The sequence below is a fragment of the Notolepis coatsorum genome (assembly GCF_963971535.1).
Source record: "Notolepis coatsorum genome assembly, chromosome: 4".
NCBI classification, from domain to species: Eukaryota; Metazoa; Chordata; class Actinopteri; order Aulopiformes; family Paralepididae; genus Notolepis; species Notolepis coatsorum.
Window position 1 is genome coordinate 106539106 of NC_140168.1, and position 18767 is coordinate 106557872.

At 43.2% G+C, this 18767-nt stretch overlaps 1 protein-coding gene across 1 annotated transcript; it reads left to right on the forward strand.

The window, feature by feature from the left end:
- Window positions 1-351: 351 nt before the first annotated feature.
- Window positions 352-17986, forward strand: cUnh6orf62 (chromosome Un C6orf62 homolog). The gene is made up of 6 exons (XM_084312584.1): window positions 352-803; window positions 1606-2787; window positions 2947-3123; window positions 11628-11753; window positions 14324-14458; window positions 16479-17986. Exons 2-6 carry the CDS (start codon window positions 2659-2661, stop codon window positions 16602-16604), a joined length of 693 nt encoding a protein of 230 aa, XP_084168710.1. The 5' UTR covers window positions 352-803; window positions 1606-2658; the 3' UTR covers window positions 16605-17986.
- Window positions 17987-18767: the final 781 nt, after the last annotated feature.

Here is an 18767-nt window from a genome sequence, read left to right on the forward strand (position 1 = left end):
ATGATGCCATAGCCGAACATTCTAGAACATCAAACAACTGCAACATTTGTGGTGATGTCATAGCCGAACGTTCTAGATTCTAGAACATTTGTGTATGTTATATATATAGGCTACTGCAATTCTCTCAGAGGAGTCAGTCGACTGCAAGCAACGTAGCAGTAGCATGTTGTATTTCTGTGCTTAATAAATGCTATTCGCTCTGCCTCGAGCCACCGTCTCCGACTCTCATCTCTCGGCACTACACACGCTCACTCACTTCAATCAGCGGCAGGCTCGCCCCTCGAGAGGATTCTCCGGCGCTGCAGCTGGACCCTACTCGTCATATCTTTGTAGTTGGGTGCGCGGCGGCCATTTTGGGTCTCTTGTTCCCAGTCGAGCTCGTGCCACAGACACCACCATCAGAGAGAGAGAGAGACTTCAGGGACACGAACACAAAGAGATTCGAACAGAACGCCGTTAACAACATGGGTCCGCCGGGAGACGAGGAGCCACGCCGTGTGTCGACCGAGAGAACGGAGGACTTCAGTTGGTTTGTCATGAATTTATCTTGACATGGCGGCGAGCTGGCGGCTGTGACGACGGAGGAAAAGAAGAGACCACAACAACAACCACCCCGGGACCCGGGGACGGACCGCAGCACATCAGTTAGTGACCTCTCCACGGTTACTAACTACACCATAGAGTCCTGAGCCGCCGCTTTTAGTATTCTGTCGACAGTACGGTTGTTGGCTCGGTAACGGGAGGCGAAAACGCGATCTAAAAATGCTGACGAGGAGCGAAAACAGTTAGCTTCTCTCCCCACCGTATGTATATTTCTCTCCCCACCTTATGTATATTTATCTCCTCCCCACCGTATGTATATTTCTCTCCTCCCCACGTATGTATATTTCTCTCCTCCCCACTGTATGTATATTTCTCTCCTTCCCACCATATGTATATTTCTCTCCTCCCCACCATATGTATATTTCTCTCCCCACCGTATGTATATTTCTCCTCCCCACCGTATATATATTTCTCCTCCCCACTGTATGTATATTTCTCTCCTCCCCACCATATGTATATTTCTCTCCCCACTGTATGTATATTTCTCTCCTCCCCACCATATGTATATTTCTCTCCTCCCCACCATGTATATTTCTCTCCCACCCACCACCTCCTAATGTACAGTTTCCTCCCCACCGTATGTATATTTCTCCTCCCCACCATATGTATATTTCTCTCCCCACTGTATGTATATTTCTCTCCTCCCCACCATATGTATATTTCTCTCCCACCCACCCACCCCCTCCTAATGTACAGTCTCCTCCCCATCATTATGTATATATTCTCTGTTAGGATCTATGGGTAACAGTACTGTATATTTGCATAATATATGTCACAAATGTATCGGTACTAAATACCTGTATGTCCCTATGCCATAAATGTCATGTATGTTGTGTATGTCATAAATGTCACTATGAATTGAAAATGGGGGACCCTGATGTAAACAAGACGAAAGTCTTTCTCTGGTCTGCATCCCCGTAACAATTGTGTGTATTGAGCCGTACTGTACTGTACCCATTCTGCAATCTGTTCAATAAAGTTTTCATTCATTCATTCCTTCAGCTTGTCAGTCGGTGGACCGTGCAAGTCTCTGGACCCTGGGCTGCTGCACCGGAGGAGGATGTGAAGGAGTGAGAGATGACTGACTAGCGACAAGCCCGCCCGCCCACAGCAGGCCTCAGTCACCGAGCAGGCAGGGTAGAAGATGTAGCTAGTTAGTCGGTTCACTAACTAGTTAGTGTTGGACGTGTATGCCCAGATTAGCTCGCTAGCTCCGAGTAGCTAGTCTGCTAAAAAAAAACGCCCGTCATCATGAGTATCGACAATGGCAGCACCGCAGGCCACCGTGGGCCAACTGAAGTGCAGTAACACACAAAACAAATACATCCCGGAAATGTCCAGTTACTACCCAGTAGTCTTTAATGTTACCCGGTGCCAACAGACCTGGGCGTCCACACTGACCTCCTGCCATGTGCGTCTGTACCCCCGAGCTGTCTGCACGTTCATAGCGCTGGCTCCACAGAGGAAAACACACAGGACCACGTCAGTCATGGATGAGAGACTTTGAGGCGTCCTTAAATAAATAGAAAGTATTTGTCTCTGCTTGCTAGTTTGTGTAGTCTTCTATTTCACTAGCCAGGGACCAGCGTTGATATGGGTTTCGATAGTAGCAACCCGCTCTGTTGTCAATAACATTTACAAAGGAAAAAAAAGGTGCATCAATATTTAATTTGCTCTTTAGTTGAAATTTTACGTGTATGCCCTTACCAGTGACTTGCTGAATAGAAGTTCATCTGGCCCTCGCTGGGAAGTCATGTCTTAAACATGATTTCTTGAGTAATTGATAAGGAAATGTAGTCTTATATTGATGAACAGCACCCCCCTCCTGCACACTATCCCTTACAAAAAAGGAAAATGACTTAGCTTGATTTTTTTTTTGTGTTTACTATTTCAGTTGGTAGTTAGTGGGTATTTCAAAGAGCTAGTGTAGAATCATTTGCTGTGTCATTTCTGCAGAGGGTAGCCAGCTACGTCTCGTATCAAAAGTATATAGACAAAAGCGGGAGAGTAGTCAAAATATCCTGTAAAAGACGCTACCATCAGAAGTCTATAACCATGGGGGACCCAACCTCACGAAGAAACCACACAAGGAATCGACTCCGAGCTCAGCTTCGCAAGAAAAGGGAATCTCTGGCCGACCAGTTTGACTTCAAGATTTACATAGCCTTCGTATTCAAAGAGAAGGTTGGTCCTCATGGGGGTTGAGTCATGCCCAACCTCAACAACACACCCACTATCATGTCATATTATTGAAAATTGTATTCAAAATGTTGTCTTAATTTTGAGACACTTATGAGACCAATGAGTAGATTTGTTCATCTTCTTGTGTCGTTTCCCCTCCAGAAGAAGAAGTCTGCACTTTTTGAGGTGGCGGAGGTGGTGCCAGTGATGACCAACAACTACGAGGAGAGCATCCTCCGAGGCGTGCGGGACGCCAGCTACTCCCTCGAGAGCTCCATGGAGCTGCTGCAGAAGGACGTCGTCCAGCTGCACGCCCCCAGATACCAGTCCATGCGCAGGGTCAGTCAGTCGCGACATTCATACGCTTGTTTTTAATGCATCGATTCAACTACGGGTGTAACGATTCAAGATTTCAAGAGATTTATTAGCCGCATACATACACGACACGTAGTGAAATGAAGGTGGCCATGCCCGCCTTGATTGTGCAAACAAATAATAAAATAATACAAATAATAGAATCAAATAGAATAGATAATAGATAGACATGATAAAAGGTACTAAGATAAAATACTATACAGTGCTAAGCTTACGAAATAGCATTGTGGTGCCACAAAGGGTTAAATGGACTGCATTTCTATAGTGCTCTTTACTTATGCCTCACATTCACCTGTTCACTCACACACCGCGACCATGCAAGGTGCCGACCTGCTCATCGGGAGCATCTAGGGGTTAAGTGTCTTGCTCAAGGACACTTTGACACACTGCCGGGAGGAGCTAGAATCAAATAATCAGTTCTACACGCGCACCCAAAAGTGGCAATTTTTTTTACTTGAACTTGAGGACTGCATACTTTTTTTGCAAACCAAAATACTATACTTTATACTTATAGCACATGCATGAGCCTGGTCCCTTTTGAAAGATGACATTTTTATAATTTTTTTATTGATCTTTTCCCCCCTCCTTTTTCCTCCGATTTTCTCCCATCCCAATGTTAGTCATTATGCCAATTCCTAATCCCCTTCCTGGTCGCTGCGCACTTACCCCCACAGTCGGTCTGGGAGAGTGGCTATCACGTGCTTCCTCCGACACACGTCTAGCCAATCAACCGCTTCTTTTCACCTGGCAGTGCGGACTCTCACTGAGAGGGTGTAACGTGTGGAAGGATCACACTACCCCTCTTAGATCCTATCCGCACTGAGCAGGCGCCCCGACCGAACTGACCGCCCTGAAAGATGACATTCTGAAGTTTCTTATACAATAAAGATAATTCACTTTTAGTGCTAATGAAATAGAGTAACATAGATATGAACTTGAGTTGTAGAAAAACTTGTTACACACGCTTTTCTGTAGTAGTTGCAATATCCAGAAGTAGTATATCCAAAAAAATAGTACATGTACAATCCGTTCAGAAATAAATGAGTGATTAGGAGCGATTTTGGTAAAAGGGAAAAAAAGGTCTGCAGTAAACCATTTCCTCATTAACTTTAATGCATTCGGTGGACATTTTCGCTTGTGACTTTTCACCTAGATCCCTGATTTGCTCATCCCCACATGGGGGTACCATTGGAAAGCCACACTCATTGGTTACAACTAGGGGTGGGATGATACATCGATCCAGATCGATATATCGATCTATTATCATTATCAATGATCCAATAGGATCAATGCAACGTAAAAAGATCGGTTCATATTGCGATACTCTTATTTATTTTGAAAATCCTGTGGCGAGTATCCGCCCGACGGCACCGCAGTAGCGTCTGAAACTGAAGCGTCTATTTTGCCACCCGAAATAAGTCATTGCTGTTTTATTCCGCAACGGGTCAAATGCCGAAATTAACGTTACGTTAGCATTTGCTAACAAGCTTACCCTGATCAGAGCCAGAGAGAGAACAGTGGGGACTGGGGAAGGTGGGGGGCATTCTTCCTTTCTGTGTGTGTGTGTGTGCGTTTGGAAAGACGATGAAGTCAGAAGAGTATATTATAGGGATGCACCGAATGGGAAATTCTTGGCCGATACCGAAAATAGGAAACAGTTGGCCGAATGCCGAAAATGATTAATATAAATATATATTATAAATATATACTGTATTTCTTTTATTTGTTCAGCTACCTGATTATGGCAAAATACATGATTATGGCAAAACTTAACTTAAATAATATTAATAATTAGGGATGTCCGATATTATCGGCCTACCGATATTATCGGCCGATATCGGCATTAAAATGTGATATCGGAAAATATCGGTATCTGTTTTCAATACATTTTTTTTTTTACATTTCTATAACCTTTATTTACCCAGGCAAGCAAGTAAGAACAAATTCTGATTTTATTTATTGTCAAAAGTATGCATAATGTGTTAATTCCACAACAAGAGATATGTAATGTTAATTACCTGACATTTTTAACTTTTTGGGGGGGGGGGAACCCTGCATATATCGGTATCGGTTGATATCGGTATCGGAAATTAAGAGTTGGACAATATCGGTATATCGGTATCGGTAAAAAAGCCAATATCGAGCATCCCTATTAACACTTTGAGTGCCATGCCGGGTTTTCCTTTTTACCCCCTTGATGCCACCATCCACTTCAATGTTAACGTTAATATCGCCTAATCTATGTTTTAAATTATGGCTATGTGTCTAATCTGCCCGTCGCTTATCAAAGACTATTTTCCAGTCAGTGCTGTCAAGGCAGATTGGTTTTTTATCGCTTCATTTCCGTTTTAGAGCATTTAGAAAAGCACCCGTTTTGAGATAAAAAACAGTTCAGTCTGGACCATTCTATGAAAATTGTCTTTTACTGGAATATTCCACAACGTTGATATTCGTCGGCCTATTTATGAATCGTTTTCAAATAAACGCTAGATGATCAATATTATACGTACACGCAAGCACATTCGGGCCGCGCACGGATAATCGCCGCGTTGATTTCCTCTTGGACTTTTACAGTGAAACCGAAAGAGCCCATTTCACAAAACAGCTTATAACTTCATCAAAATTAGTCTGATTATCCTAACACTGATAACATAGATTCCTTACCTGACATCAGATGGTATCCAACTGGTATATTCCAATTCCTGATCACCATTAGAAAAAAATCGATAAGTGTATAGATCCACCGTGTGTACAGTGCAGTACATGATTCCGCGGGTCTCAGAGGCTCCAGAATGAACTGTGGTAACCCCGGCTGGATCAGTGGACTGGAAAATGTGGAGTACCGGATTTTTTCCCCCATCCATTTTCATTGAGTCCATTCCAAAATCCCTTATGTCATCTGGGAGACGATAGGGGGCGCTTTTTTCCACATATGATCGCCGGCGGCGCTCGTGTATACTCGGGTAGGCTCGCGTGATGCAATATGATTTCAGATCGCAAAAAAAAAAAAATCCGAGAAATCTCGTGAGTGGCTTTCAACCACATAACACTTTGGGTGCCATGGGTTAAATTCATGATATACCATAGATTGCCAGCTCTATTTGTCTATGGAGAAGTACCCCTTCTTCTTTGCATGGCTATAACTTTTTAAATTCTATTGCTACATTGCCATTATTAGGGCCCATTCAAAGTCCTATATGTATTGTTCATTGTGTAGCAACGTTAAACTTTTTCATTCACATATTCATAGTAAAGTATGGTCTAATCATGTATAAGTGTTTTCATCTCTTTCTGCAGCTTTCTCCAGAACGTGATCTATAGCCCCAAATGCATTATATTGATGATGAAATACAGTTTGATGGCAATCGGGGCGATATAAAAAATTTCAATTGGACGTACTTCTAGAATGATCTACGTATGATCTGATGATGACCGGATGGGCGGGGGATCGTTTATAATTCCGTGGGCAGCGTTATATCATTCATCTAGTGTGGGTCATATGTTCATCATAACGGTTTATATGGAACACGTTCAAAAATAACGCTGAATCTTACCGGATCTTCCTCGCGCCGTTGGACGATCAGCGTGGTGTAGACCGTTTTCGATTATGGGAGGTTTATCCTGATTAACCATTTCCAGCTTGTATAATACTATATACGTCCAAATCATGTTGTTTATCAAGTTATTGGCAATGGATCGCTATATATTGTGACAAGCTAGAGTGCCGGGAGCCAAACCGAGTGCCCGGAAGTAATATGGCCGACCAGCACAACCTCCACAGCACTTCCTGTTTGGCGATTGCGCCGATCGGCCACCAGATGGCCCTCCTGAACCGCCAGAGAGCTCAGTGGGTCCTCCTGGTGGATCTCAGGCCAGCGGAGGGGAAATATGAATCCGATCACAGATTTTTGAAATATTGATATTAATGACGCTGTAAAGCGTTTCCCGGCACCCAAAGTGTTAATAAACCCGAGATATCTCGTGTGTGGCAGTTAAAGTGTTAATAATCACTATTATGGGCCCATAAAACATTTATTCAGCTCTTTTTTTTTGCGTTTATCGCTTTTTTACTACTAGGCAGTCCAGTAGAGGGAGAGAGAGGAGGAATGGGAGACAGAGTGGGGGGGAAGACATTCGGCAAATAATGACGGGCCGTGCCGCGACTCAGCACGTTATGTGGTTCGCCACTGGGGCGCCCCTTAGGGCTTGCGTCCACCTGCCTCACATTTATGACCGCACGCGTCTTTTTTCAATGTATTCAATGGGGAGGGAGCGTATGCGGCCGCCTATAGTTAGTGCGCTGCGGTCGGCTTTTTTTTTCACCGCCTTTCAGCTTTTCTATGCGGCCGCATACAGCCTAGAGAGTTGAAACGTTCTGAACTTTCTCACCGCATGCGCCCCGCCCCATTCTACCGGGCGCACTGCCAGCATGTTTCAGCTAGAAATATGCGCCAGGTGGACGCGGGCCCTTATTCAGCACTTTTGAATGCATGCATTAATTCCAGACTGACTGCTGAAAGATTGTACAATTTAAACATTTTCTCTTTGCATACAACAAAATGTGCATTAAAGTCAAGTGCATTTTCTTTTCTCTGTAGGATAACTACAACAAAGTGCATTCAGAACAAAGCCAAGGTGCTTTAAAACTGCATAAAGATCTGCATAAAGACACACGCACGAGAGGGATAATAGCTTATAGCAGACTTAATGATGTTACTGTAGTGGCTACTGTCATAATTCATGGAATTATGGAAGGACTGTTGTATTTACTACATCTCCCGTGACTCTTAGCGGGGGATGACGTGGAAGAGGACCGGAAGCGTTGTTAGCTAGCTTAATGCTAACGTTAGTTAAAAAGGTTTTAACCGCGACAGGCATATAGTAATGGCGAGGATATAAAGCATGTTAAAGACGCATTTATTGGATGAGTTGCTCGCGGAGTTTACATAGAAACAGCGCGACTCCCAAGAGGAGTTAGTTATGACAGAACGCTGCAGAACGCAGGAAGAGCTGCCAAGCTGCTCACGTTATACGTTGCGCAAAGTCTGTAGCCGCGTTTTGATTACGTAATCACAACTAGGGATGCACGATAATTATCGGGCCGATATCAGCAATTATGACGTCATCCCGATAAACCCGATAACGCTATTAATAGCTCCGATAATATATAATAAATTTTTTGGTTAAAAGAAATCCGTTGTGGGTGGATTTGGATGAAGGGCGCTTGTTTTTATTATAGCCTCCTCCCGTTTTGCCAGTACTGTGGTATGACTGACAGCGTGTGGTTTAGGAACAGGGAGTTTTACACAAATCCAGCGCTCCCTTTCTTGGCTGTGACGTAGTCACGTTACATTCGGAGACAGACAGTCGATCTGCCAATTACGTCCCTCCGCTTGCACCCACCTCTTCTTCTTACCACCAATCAGAAGCTCTCGTTCGTTTATTTACCTCCGGATTGTCGGCCATTATTCTACTCGGAGCTATAACGTTAGCTGCTCCCCGCCAGCCACATTGACAAGTACCAGCGCTTATACATTACTGGCAAATGTCTTGTTGCACTTGTGGCAATGAGCGTTGTCAGCATCGACTTTAGTAAAATAGACCCAGACTTTTTTTGAGGAATTTAAACGTCGCAAACTAATCTTGTTGGCCGTTTTCTATCTCTCCTCCCTCGGTCTCTCTCTGCCTGCGCGAGCCGGCTGTGCTCTTACACACACTCACTCACACACACACACACACACACACGCACACACGGGTGCTGTCGAGAGCAGTACTCGGCAGCACCTGTGTGTGTGTGTGTGAGTGAGTGAGTGAGTGTGTGTGTGTGTGTGTGTGTGTGAGTGTGTGTAAGAGCACAGCCGGCTCGAGGGAGGAGAGATAGAAAACGGCCAACAAGATTAGTTTGCGACGTTTAAATTCCTCAAAAAAAAAAACTCTATAATTTCTCGAGTACCGATAGCAGTACCGATGACGTCGGAGCTTATAAATACAAAAAAAAAAAAAGGGGATTAAAAAATATATATATATATATATACATTTAAAAAAAATTATAATACAATAAATATCGGTTATCGGCTTGAGGAGCATAAAGTTATCGGTATCGGTGTCAAAAAATCAATATCGTGCATCCCTAATCACAACAACACTTTAGGTTACGAACGTTACGTTCTTTGACATTCGGTGATATATTTTCGGTGCTAAAACCCTTCGGCCGAAAATGCCTTTTTAACCATTTTCTGCCGATAATTTTCGGTGGCCGAATATTCGGTGCATCCCTATATATTATTATTGATAGTAAATTTACTGAGGATAGACAGATAATGTTGATATTTAAACATAAATAATACAATACATAATAAATGTATTCATGATCATCATGCAACATAAAACAAGTGTAGGAACGGTTTGGGAGAGGAAGGGCTTTTAGGTTGTGTGTTGTGAGTTCCAAAAACAAAAAGATTTACTTAAAGTTTAAAGCTCAATATATCAAAACGTGGCACTTTACAGTGAACAGGAGGTCTATTTGTATTAAAAACAATAGATTGTTTTTCATTTAAATGTCTGGAAGAGCTAACAAAAAAAATGTCATGATATTTCCGTTGCCTTTTTTGAGTTGATCTAAATGTTACTGATTCTGTTAAATGGGCATATAATATCGTCTCACATCGATCGCAGGCACTCGAATCGTATCATATTGTGGAAGACTTTGTGACATCGGCAAATATCGTATCGTTGTCCAAAGAATCGATATCGTATCGTTATGAAACTGGTGATTCCCACCCCTAGTTACAACCCTGTCCAATAATTTTTGAGATTTCCTAATGATTGACGAAGCTAGAGCGTCGGCAGTGGTATTCGAAAAAAGAAAAAGTCTGCTAAAGACTTTGGCGCACGCCTCGCATATCGGCATGTAACTTGAGAACCGCTGAGTGGATTTTGTCGCCTGAACCGGCAATCGACAGACAGGTCAGACGACAAATGGGGCTTTGTTTCGATCTATATATTGTATTAAAAATATGCACACCAAGCCGCTAGAGGTCGCCAAAGTGGCGTCGGGCGCCAAAGTAGTGTCGGGCGCCAGTGGGCAAATCGTCCTCAAGAGGGCCCGTATACGGGCCGTTGCGTGTTAAGAGGTCTCTGTTTCCCTTCCCTAGATTCATCTCGTCGGAATGTAATCGGCTGCACACAGGAGATGGTGTTTAACTCTGTTTAACTCCTCTTGTCAGAATGTAATGGGTGTTTAACTCTGTTTAACTCCTCTTGTCAGGATGTAATGGGTGTTTAACTCGTCTCGTCAGTATGTAATGGGTGTTTAACTGTTTAACTCCTCTTGTCAGGATGTAATGGGTGTTTAACTCATCTCGTCAGGATGTAATGGGTGTTTAACTCTGTTTTAACTCGTCTCGTCAGGATGTAATGGGTGTTTAACTCTGTTTTAACTCCTCTTGTCAGGATGTAATGGGTGTTTAACTGTTTTAACTCGTCTCGACAGGATGTAATGGGTGTTTAACTCAACTCCTTGTCAGGATGTAATGGGTGTTTAACTCTGTTTTAACTCGTCTCGTCAGGATGTAATGGGTGTTTAACTCTGTTTTAACTCTCGTCAGGATGTAATGGGTGTTTAACTCTGTTTTAACTCGTCTTGTCAGGATGTAATGGGTGTTTAACTCTGTTTTAACTCCTCTTGTCAGGATGTAATGGGTGTTTAACTCTGTTTTAACTCGTCTCGTCAGGATGTAATGGGTGTTTAACTTTGTTTTAACTCGTCTTGTCAGGATGTAATGGGTGTTTAACTCTGTTTAACTCGTCTCGTCAGGATGTAATGGGTGTTTAACTCTGTTTTAACTCGTCTTGTCAGGATGTAATGGGTGTTTAACTCTTTAACTCGTCTCGTCAGGATGTAATGGGTGTTTAACTCTTTAACTCGTCTCGTCAGGATGTAATGGGTGTTTAACTCTGTTTAACTCGTCTCGTCAGGATGTAATGGGTGTTTAACTCTGTTTTAACTCGTCTTGTCAGGATGTAATGGGTGTTTAACTCTGTTTAACTCGTCTTGTCAGGATGTAATGGGTGTTTAACTCTGTTTTAACTCTCCTCGTCAGGATGTAATGGGTGTTTAACTCTGTTTTAACTCGTCTCGTCAGGATGTAATGGGTGTTTAACTCTGTTTTAACTCGTCTTGTCAGGATGTAATGGGTGTTTAACTCTGTTTAACTCCTCTTGTCAGGATGTAATGGGTGTTTAACTCTGTTTTAACTCCTCTTGTCAGGATGTAATGGGTGTTTAACTCTGTTTAACTCGTCTCGTCAGGATGTAATGGGTGTTTAACTCTGTTTAACTCGTCTCGTCAGGATGTAATGGGTGTTTAACTCTTTAACTCTCCGTCAGGATGTAATGGGTGTTTAACTCTGTTTAACTCGTCTCGTCAGGATGTAATGGGTGTTTAACTCTTTAACTCGTCTCGTCAGGATGTAATCGGCTGCACACAGGAGATGGACTTCATCCTCTGGCCGCGCAATGACATCGACAAGATCGTCTGCCTCCTGTTCTCCAGATGGAAGGGGGCCGATGACGAACCCTTCAGGCCTGTTCAGGTGAGCCCTGTGCCCCCGTGTCTGTGATCTTTGCCCCTGTGTCTGTGAATACTTAAAGCCTGACGTTAGGTTGTTCATCGATTGTGAAACTGACTCGGGTCTTAAGCGTTACAGGGTCAGAGTGCAACACTTCAGGGTCAGAGTGCAACACTTCAGGGTCAGAGTGCAACACTTCATACATTCTGTTTGTGCTCACATTCCTCTGCTGAGTTCTGATTGGTTGGCAGCTGTGCCACTCTAATGCCGTCATGTTTTCAGTGGATAACATTGCACTTCATTTTTATCGCATGCTACCCGATCGAGACAGGGTGGCCTTTGGCCCTTAAAAACTCGTATCTTAAATTCACATTTACACATATAGTTAAAAATATTAAATCATCTTAAATTCAGTTTAGGAAGGTCTTAAATATTTATTTATTGAATGCTGTAGGGCTGACCTTCGAATTCTTTTTTGGAATTCGAAGCTTTGGGTCCGAGATTCGATTTTAATTCGAAGCTTCGAGATAAAAAAAAATTTATAAAAAAGAAAAGAGAAAATAATTATGTTGTGGGACCTGTTCAACTTTGTCAGTGCTGTAAAGTTTAAACTTTTTAAAATCTTAGACAAACAAAACACTTTGCTTTCATGAAATATTGTAAGCCGTCATTTGAGGCTTTATAAAAGCAGCACAATGAACACAAATCTGTCAGTGCTGAGTCCGACCTCATCTTAAATAACAAACAGCATTGCTTGTTGTAGTTAACAAAGAGAGGCAGAGTTGATTTTATTTTATTTTAAATCAAATTTTATTTTCATATTCGAATCCCATGCCCATCGAACGAAGTGTTTAAGACAGCCCTAGGATGCTGTAAGCGGGCTCCAAAATGAACTCTCAAGCCGAATGCCTTAAAATCGTTGGCACAATCGGCAAGAGTTTAATTTGACTGCCTCATTATCACATTACAGTCATTGGTCTTTGCTATTTGTGTTCTCACCCACTGTAACATCTGTCTGGATGGTAGGGCTGACCCCTATTAATCGATTAGTCGACTAATCGGTCGAAAGGGGCCGTAGTCGACTGGCCAACCTCTTAGTCGAATATAATGATTCAATCTTTTTTTTTTTTTTTTTTTTCAAAAGAAAAGAGGCCTAGAAGCGTGGCTAACGCTAATGGCACGCATACCAGAGGCTAACTGCCTACGAAAACAGGCACAGAGGCACTGAAAGAGGAGTTCACCCATCTAATGAACACACTAGACTAGACAAATATCAAGATGTATCCATCAGTGGACCAATTGCATGCTTTTGCAGAGGAAAAGAAGCCTACAGTCGACTCCTTCAGACATTAAGCACCCCCCACAAAGGACAAGAAGCCTTCAGTCGACTCCTTCAGACATTAAGCACCCCCCACAGCCCAAATGGAATGATAAAAAAAAATATATATATATTATACCTTTTTTTTTTTTTTTTTGTCGACCAACTAACGGCAAATTTTGGCCAATCCTAGTCGACCATCCAAATCCTTAGTCGGGGACAGCCCTACTGGATGGAGCAGCTAGTTAGCTAACCTGTAACATCTGTCTGGATGGAGGAGCTAGTTAGCTAACCTGTAACATCTGTCTGGATGGAGCAGCTAGTTAGCTAACCTGTAACATCTGTCTGGATGGAGCAGCTAGTTAGCTAACCTGTAACATCTGTCTGGATGGAGCAGCTAGTTAGCTAACCTGTAACATCTGTCTGGATGGAGGAGCTAGTTAGCTAACCTGTAACATCTGTCTGGATGGAGCAGCTAGTTAGCTAACCTGTAACATCTGTCTGGATGGAGCAGCTAACTAGTTAGCTAACCTGTAACATCTGTCTGGATGGAGCTGCTAACTAGTTAGCTAACCTGTAACATCTGTCTGGATGGAGCAGCTAACTAGTTAGCTAACCTGTAACATCTGTCTGGATGGAGCAGCTAACTAGTTAGCTAACCTGTAACATCTGTCTGGATGGAGCAGCTAACTAGTTAGCTAACCTGTAACATCTGTCTGGATGGAGGAGCTAACTAGTTAGCTAACCTGTAACATCTGTCTGGATGGAGGAGCTAACTAGTTAGCTAACCTGTAACATCTGTCTGGATGGAGCAGCTAACTAGTTAGCTAACCTGTAACATCTGTCTGGATGGAGGAGCTAACTAGTTAGCTAACCTGTAACATCTGTCTGGATGGAGCAGCTAACTAGTTAGCTAACCTGTAACATCTGTCTGGATGGAGCAGCTAACTAGTTAGCTAACCTGTAAACACTTCAGTTTCTCTGGCTTTACTTTCCACCTAATGAACCATAATCTAAACTACAATTGTTAGACGGATGTAGGCAGTAGATAAATATGGATTTGAGTATAGACGAGAGTTCAGAGTAGGTTGAGTGGGGCGTGGTGTCCAAGGGCGGGGCACTGTTCCTGAGCCTGCTCGTCCTGGAACTGAGATCCCTGTAGCGCCCCCCAAAGGGGAGGAGTGAGAGGTGGGAACAGTTTGGTAGACATTTGACTCTTGTGTGTCTTCCTTACAGTTTTGTGTAATGAATTGAACTTTGAACTCTTGATTGGCAGGCCAAGTTTGAATTTCATCACGGAGACTACGAGAAGCAGTTCTTGCACGCTGCGAGCCGTAAGGACAAGGCTGGCATTGTCATGAACAACCCCACGCAGTCTGTGTTCCTCTTCATGGACAAACAACACTTACAGGTCAGTCATGAACCACCCCACGCAGTCTGTGTTGCTCTTCATGGACAAACAACACTTACAGGTCAGTCATGAACCACCCCACGCAGTCTGTGTTGCTCTTCATGGACAAACAACACTTACAGGTCAGTCATGAACCACCGCACGCAGTCTGTGTTCCTCTTCATGGACAAACAACACTTACAGGTCAGTCATGAACCACCCCACGCAGTCTGTGTTGCTCTTCATGGACAAACAACACTTACAGGTCAGTCATGAACCACCCCACGCAGTCTGTGTTCCTCTTCATGGACAAACAACACTTACAGGTCAGTCATGAACCACCCCACGCAGTCTGTGTTGCTCTTCATGGACAAACAACACTTACAGGTCAGTCATGAACCACCCCATGCAGTCTGTGTTCCTCTTCATGGACAAACAACACTTACAGGTCAGTCATGAACCACCCCACGCAGTCTGTGTTCCTCTTCATGGACAAACAACACTTACAGGTCAGTCATGAACCACCCCACGCAGTCTGTGTTGCTCTTCACGTGTGCTTCCTGATTTCCCCACCAGGGGGAGACAGGTCTGTAGATGCAGTCCCACCTGCCTTGACTAAACGGCTAGAATGATATATCTTCCCATTCTCACCAAAATGGAAGAGAAGTTGATGCCGGCCATTAACACATTCTATTTCTTATATAAAACTTATATTTCAAGATGACCACATTTAAATACACATACTTGATGGAAACATGGTGTAACTACAAGACATGAGCAGAAAGATCCAATCGGAGCCTCCACTCATCAGAATATAACCCTCCTGTACCACTCGCTAACATCACAATTAGTGATGCACCATATATCGGCCGATATGGCAGTTTTTTTTACACGTCGGTATTGGTCCGATATTTTTTTTATTTATTTTTTTTGGCATGTTTTGGCCTTAAATGGTTTCAAAATATCAGTAATTTCTCAAAATAAGTTACAAACGTAAAAAAAAATAAAAAATTACGCATTTTGGAAAATAGCTCTTTATTTGATTATCATAAAGTGTTTTCTATACAGAGATAGACATCGGTAAATATCGGTATTGGCCAGAACGGCAATATTAATATCGGTTATCGGTATTGGCCACAATTTTCACATCGGTGCATCACTAATCAGAATATAACTGGGCTGCTTTCTCTCTGTCTCTCTGTTGCAGACTCCTAAAACCATGTTCTCTCTGTTGCAGACTCCTAAAACCATGTTCTCTCTGTTGCAGACTCCTAAAACCATGTTCTCTCTGTTGCAGACTCCTAAAACCATGTTCTCTCTGTTGCAGACTCCTAAAACCATGTTCTCTCTGTTGCAGACTCCTAAAACCATGTTCTCTCTGTCTCTCTGTTGCAGACTCGTAAAACCATGTTCTCTCTGTTGCAGACTCGTAAAACAATGTTCTCTCTGTTGCAGATTCCTAAAACCATGTTCTCTCTGTCTCTCTGTTGCAGACTCCTAAAACCATGTTCTCTCTGTCTCTCTGTTGCAGACTCCTAAAACCATGTTCTCTCTGTTGCAGACTCCTAAAACCATGTTCTCTCTGTTGCAGACTCCTAAAACCATGTTCTCTCTGTTGCAGACTCCTAAAACCATGTTCTCTCTGTTGCAGACTCCTAAAACAATGTTCTCTCTGTTGCAGACTCCTAAAACCATGTTCTCTCTGTTGCAGACTCCTAAAACAATGTTCTCTCTGTTGCAGACTCCTAAAACCATGTTCTCTCTGTTGCAGACTCCTAAAACCATGTTCTCTCTGTTGCAGACTCCTAAAACCATGTTCTCTCTGTTGCAGACTCCTAAAACCATGTTCTCTCTGTTGCAGACTCCTAAAACCATGTTCTCTCTGTTGCAGACTCCTAAAACCATGTTCTCTCTGTTGCAGACTCCTAAAACAATGTTCTCTCTGTTGCAGACTCCTAAAACCATGTTCTCTCTGTTGCAGACTCCTAAAACCATGTTCTCTCTGTTGCAGACTCCTAAAACCATGTTCTCTCTGTTGCAGACTCCTAAAACCAAGGCCACAGTGTTTAAGCTGTGCAGCCTCTGCCTGTACCTGCCCCAGGACCAGCTCACCTGCTGGGGCGTGGGGGACATCGAGGACCACCTGCGCCCCTACATGCCCGACTAGGGCCCCCCCCCCCCCCCCCTCGCTCGGCTCCGTGGGGAAGCCCCCTTCCTCTTCCTCCAAGCCCACCGAAGAAGCAAGTTGATCCGGTCGTCAGTCTCCACCCCCCCCCCCCCCCCCCCCCTCTCTTCATCCGATAGAATTGAACTTGTGCTTTGGATCCCGCTCCCTTTTTGGTTCCCCGCTCATTGGCTCCCCTCCGACCTGAAGCCGTTCCCCATTCTTTTGTTTTCTTTTTGCTCACAACGTTCCCCTTCCTCCTACCATTTTCCTGGATTGCCCCCCTCCCCCCCACCTCCTCCTCTTGTAGTTTTCTCCCTCCTCATCCTCTCCTTCCCACTCATCCGCTTTAGTTTATTTGAACCTGCACAAACATTGATTTTGAGTGGTTGGTTGGTTGGTTGGTCCGTCTCTCGAAGCCGGGTCAACGAAGGGACTCTTTTTTGTTTGTTTTTTAAATGTTGCATCAAAAACGGGAACAAACCGACACGTCCTCTCGGTGTGTGTGTGGTCCTTCAGACGGACCCCGAGTCAAGTCCTTGTCGTAAAGAAGGATTGTAAAAAGCTTGTTTTTGTTTAAAAAAAAAAAACGTCAAGGGGCTTTTTTTTAAAGGCGCCGGAAGAAGTTTCTAGAACAACTTTTTAATACAATCGTATGACAAAGGGGACAGAGTAGGTGTTACAACTCCTGTATAAGCAAAGATAACAAGATGAACGATGTGCGTTTTTCGACGGATCATTCGGTGTAGGTGTCGCTTCTTTATTTCTTTTTTTAAAACCGCCTTAGTTTTGTTTTCTTCTGCTGAACATGTTAATTTCCCGGGTGTCATTGCGAGATGAAGACCCTTTCACTGCCACACTACAGAAGGTTAACCGGCGGTAGTGTGGTGGTAAAGGGTTAACCTTCTGTAGTGTGGCAGTGAAAGGGCTAACCTGCTGTTGTGTGGCAGTGAAAAGGGTTAACCTTCTGTGTATTGTCGCAGTGAAAGGGTTAAAGTTGAGATCTGTTAGAAGGTTTTGTTGCCACCATGCACTATTCATTCAAGCTACTGAAATCTGATGTATTATGTTTTTTTTTTGTGCTTTTGGTTGGTGGGAAATAAATACCCAGGGACTAATGTTTAAAGCTAATGTATCTTAACAAGAGGGGGGGGGGGGGGGGGTAAACGAGAAGATTAACAGATTCGATTTAATTTGACACAAATGTAGGATGAATAATTTGCTGCAGTGCTTATCAAATTAAAATTGGTGTTTTGCAAAAGCTTGCTTTGCAGGGAAGATGATGCGGAAGATGTTTATCATTCTGCTCCTTGTTGTTGTTCAGATGGAAGGGTTTTAAGGCGGGTCGTTTTTTTCTTCTGGGTTTATTCCTTTCTGTAATGAATCTCAAATCAACACTGCTGAACATATCTCAATACAGTGCAAACTTTGAAAAGCATAACCCTTGTCCTTTTTTTTATTGCATGTACACAAAACAACAGCCGTTGACGGAATTTAACTGGTGCCATGTTGCTGGTGCCTTTTCTGATTTGACTACAAATATGTAACAATGTCCCCGTGCTCATCATATTTATGATCGGCTGGTAGGGAATCGCAAATGACATGAGTTGGGAGTGTACAATTTTTTTTTTTTAACTTTATTTTTTAGCGTTTATCGCTTTTCTGGTCAAGCATGACCGACAGAAACAGGTTGAAATGGGATGTAGAGCAGGGGAAGACACTCTGGGAAATTAGCTTACCGTCATCTCCAGAGAGATAATAAGATGGATACCAGTTTCCTCTCTGTGCGTTCAGTAAAGCTATCTGGCTGCACGTTAGGGGTGGGACGATACATCGATCCAGATCGATACATCGATGTAATTATCAACGATCGAATCGGATCGATGCAATGTAATAAGATCGATTCATATCGATACTCTTATTTTGAAAATCCTGTGGCGAGTCTCATATCCGCCCAAGAACAACAGCAGTAGCTCCGTGTGTGTAGACGTTACAGCATAGCATTCTCCCTTTCTGTGTGTGTGCGCGCGTCTTTGGAAAGACCAGATGAGGTCAGAGGAGTTTGATGTTTAAATGTTATTTAAACATAAACAATATAATACATAAATGTAGGCCTATACATGATCATGCAACATCAACAAATTGTTGTAGGAACAGTTTGGGAGA

What these genes read in the sequence shown, in the direction of transcription:
- cUnh6orf62 (XM_084312584.1), top strand. Translation starts at nt 2,659, where the DNA reads ATGGGGGACCCAACCTCACGAAGAAACCACACAAGGAATCGACTCCGA. An exon ending in AACCCTTCAGGCCTGTTCAG is followed by an intron (nt 11,754 to 14,323) that starts GTGAGCCCTGTG and finishes CTTGATTGGCAG; the next exon opens with GCCAAGTTTGAATTTCATCA. An exon ending in TGGACAAACAACACTTACAG is followed by an intron (nt 14,459 to 16,478) that starts GTCAGTCATGAA and finishes TCTCTGTTGCAG; the next exon opens with ACTCCTAAAACCAAGGCCAC.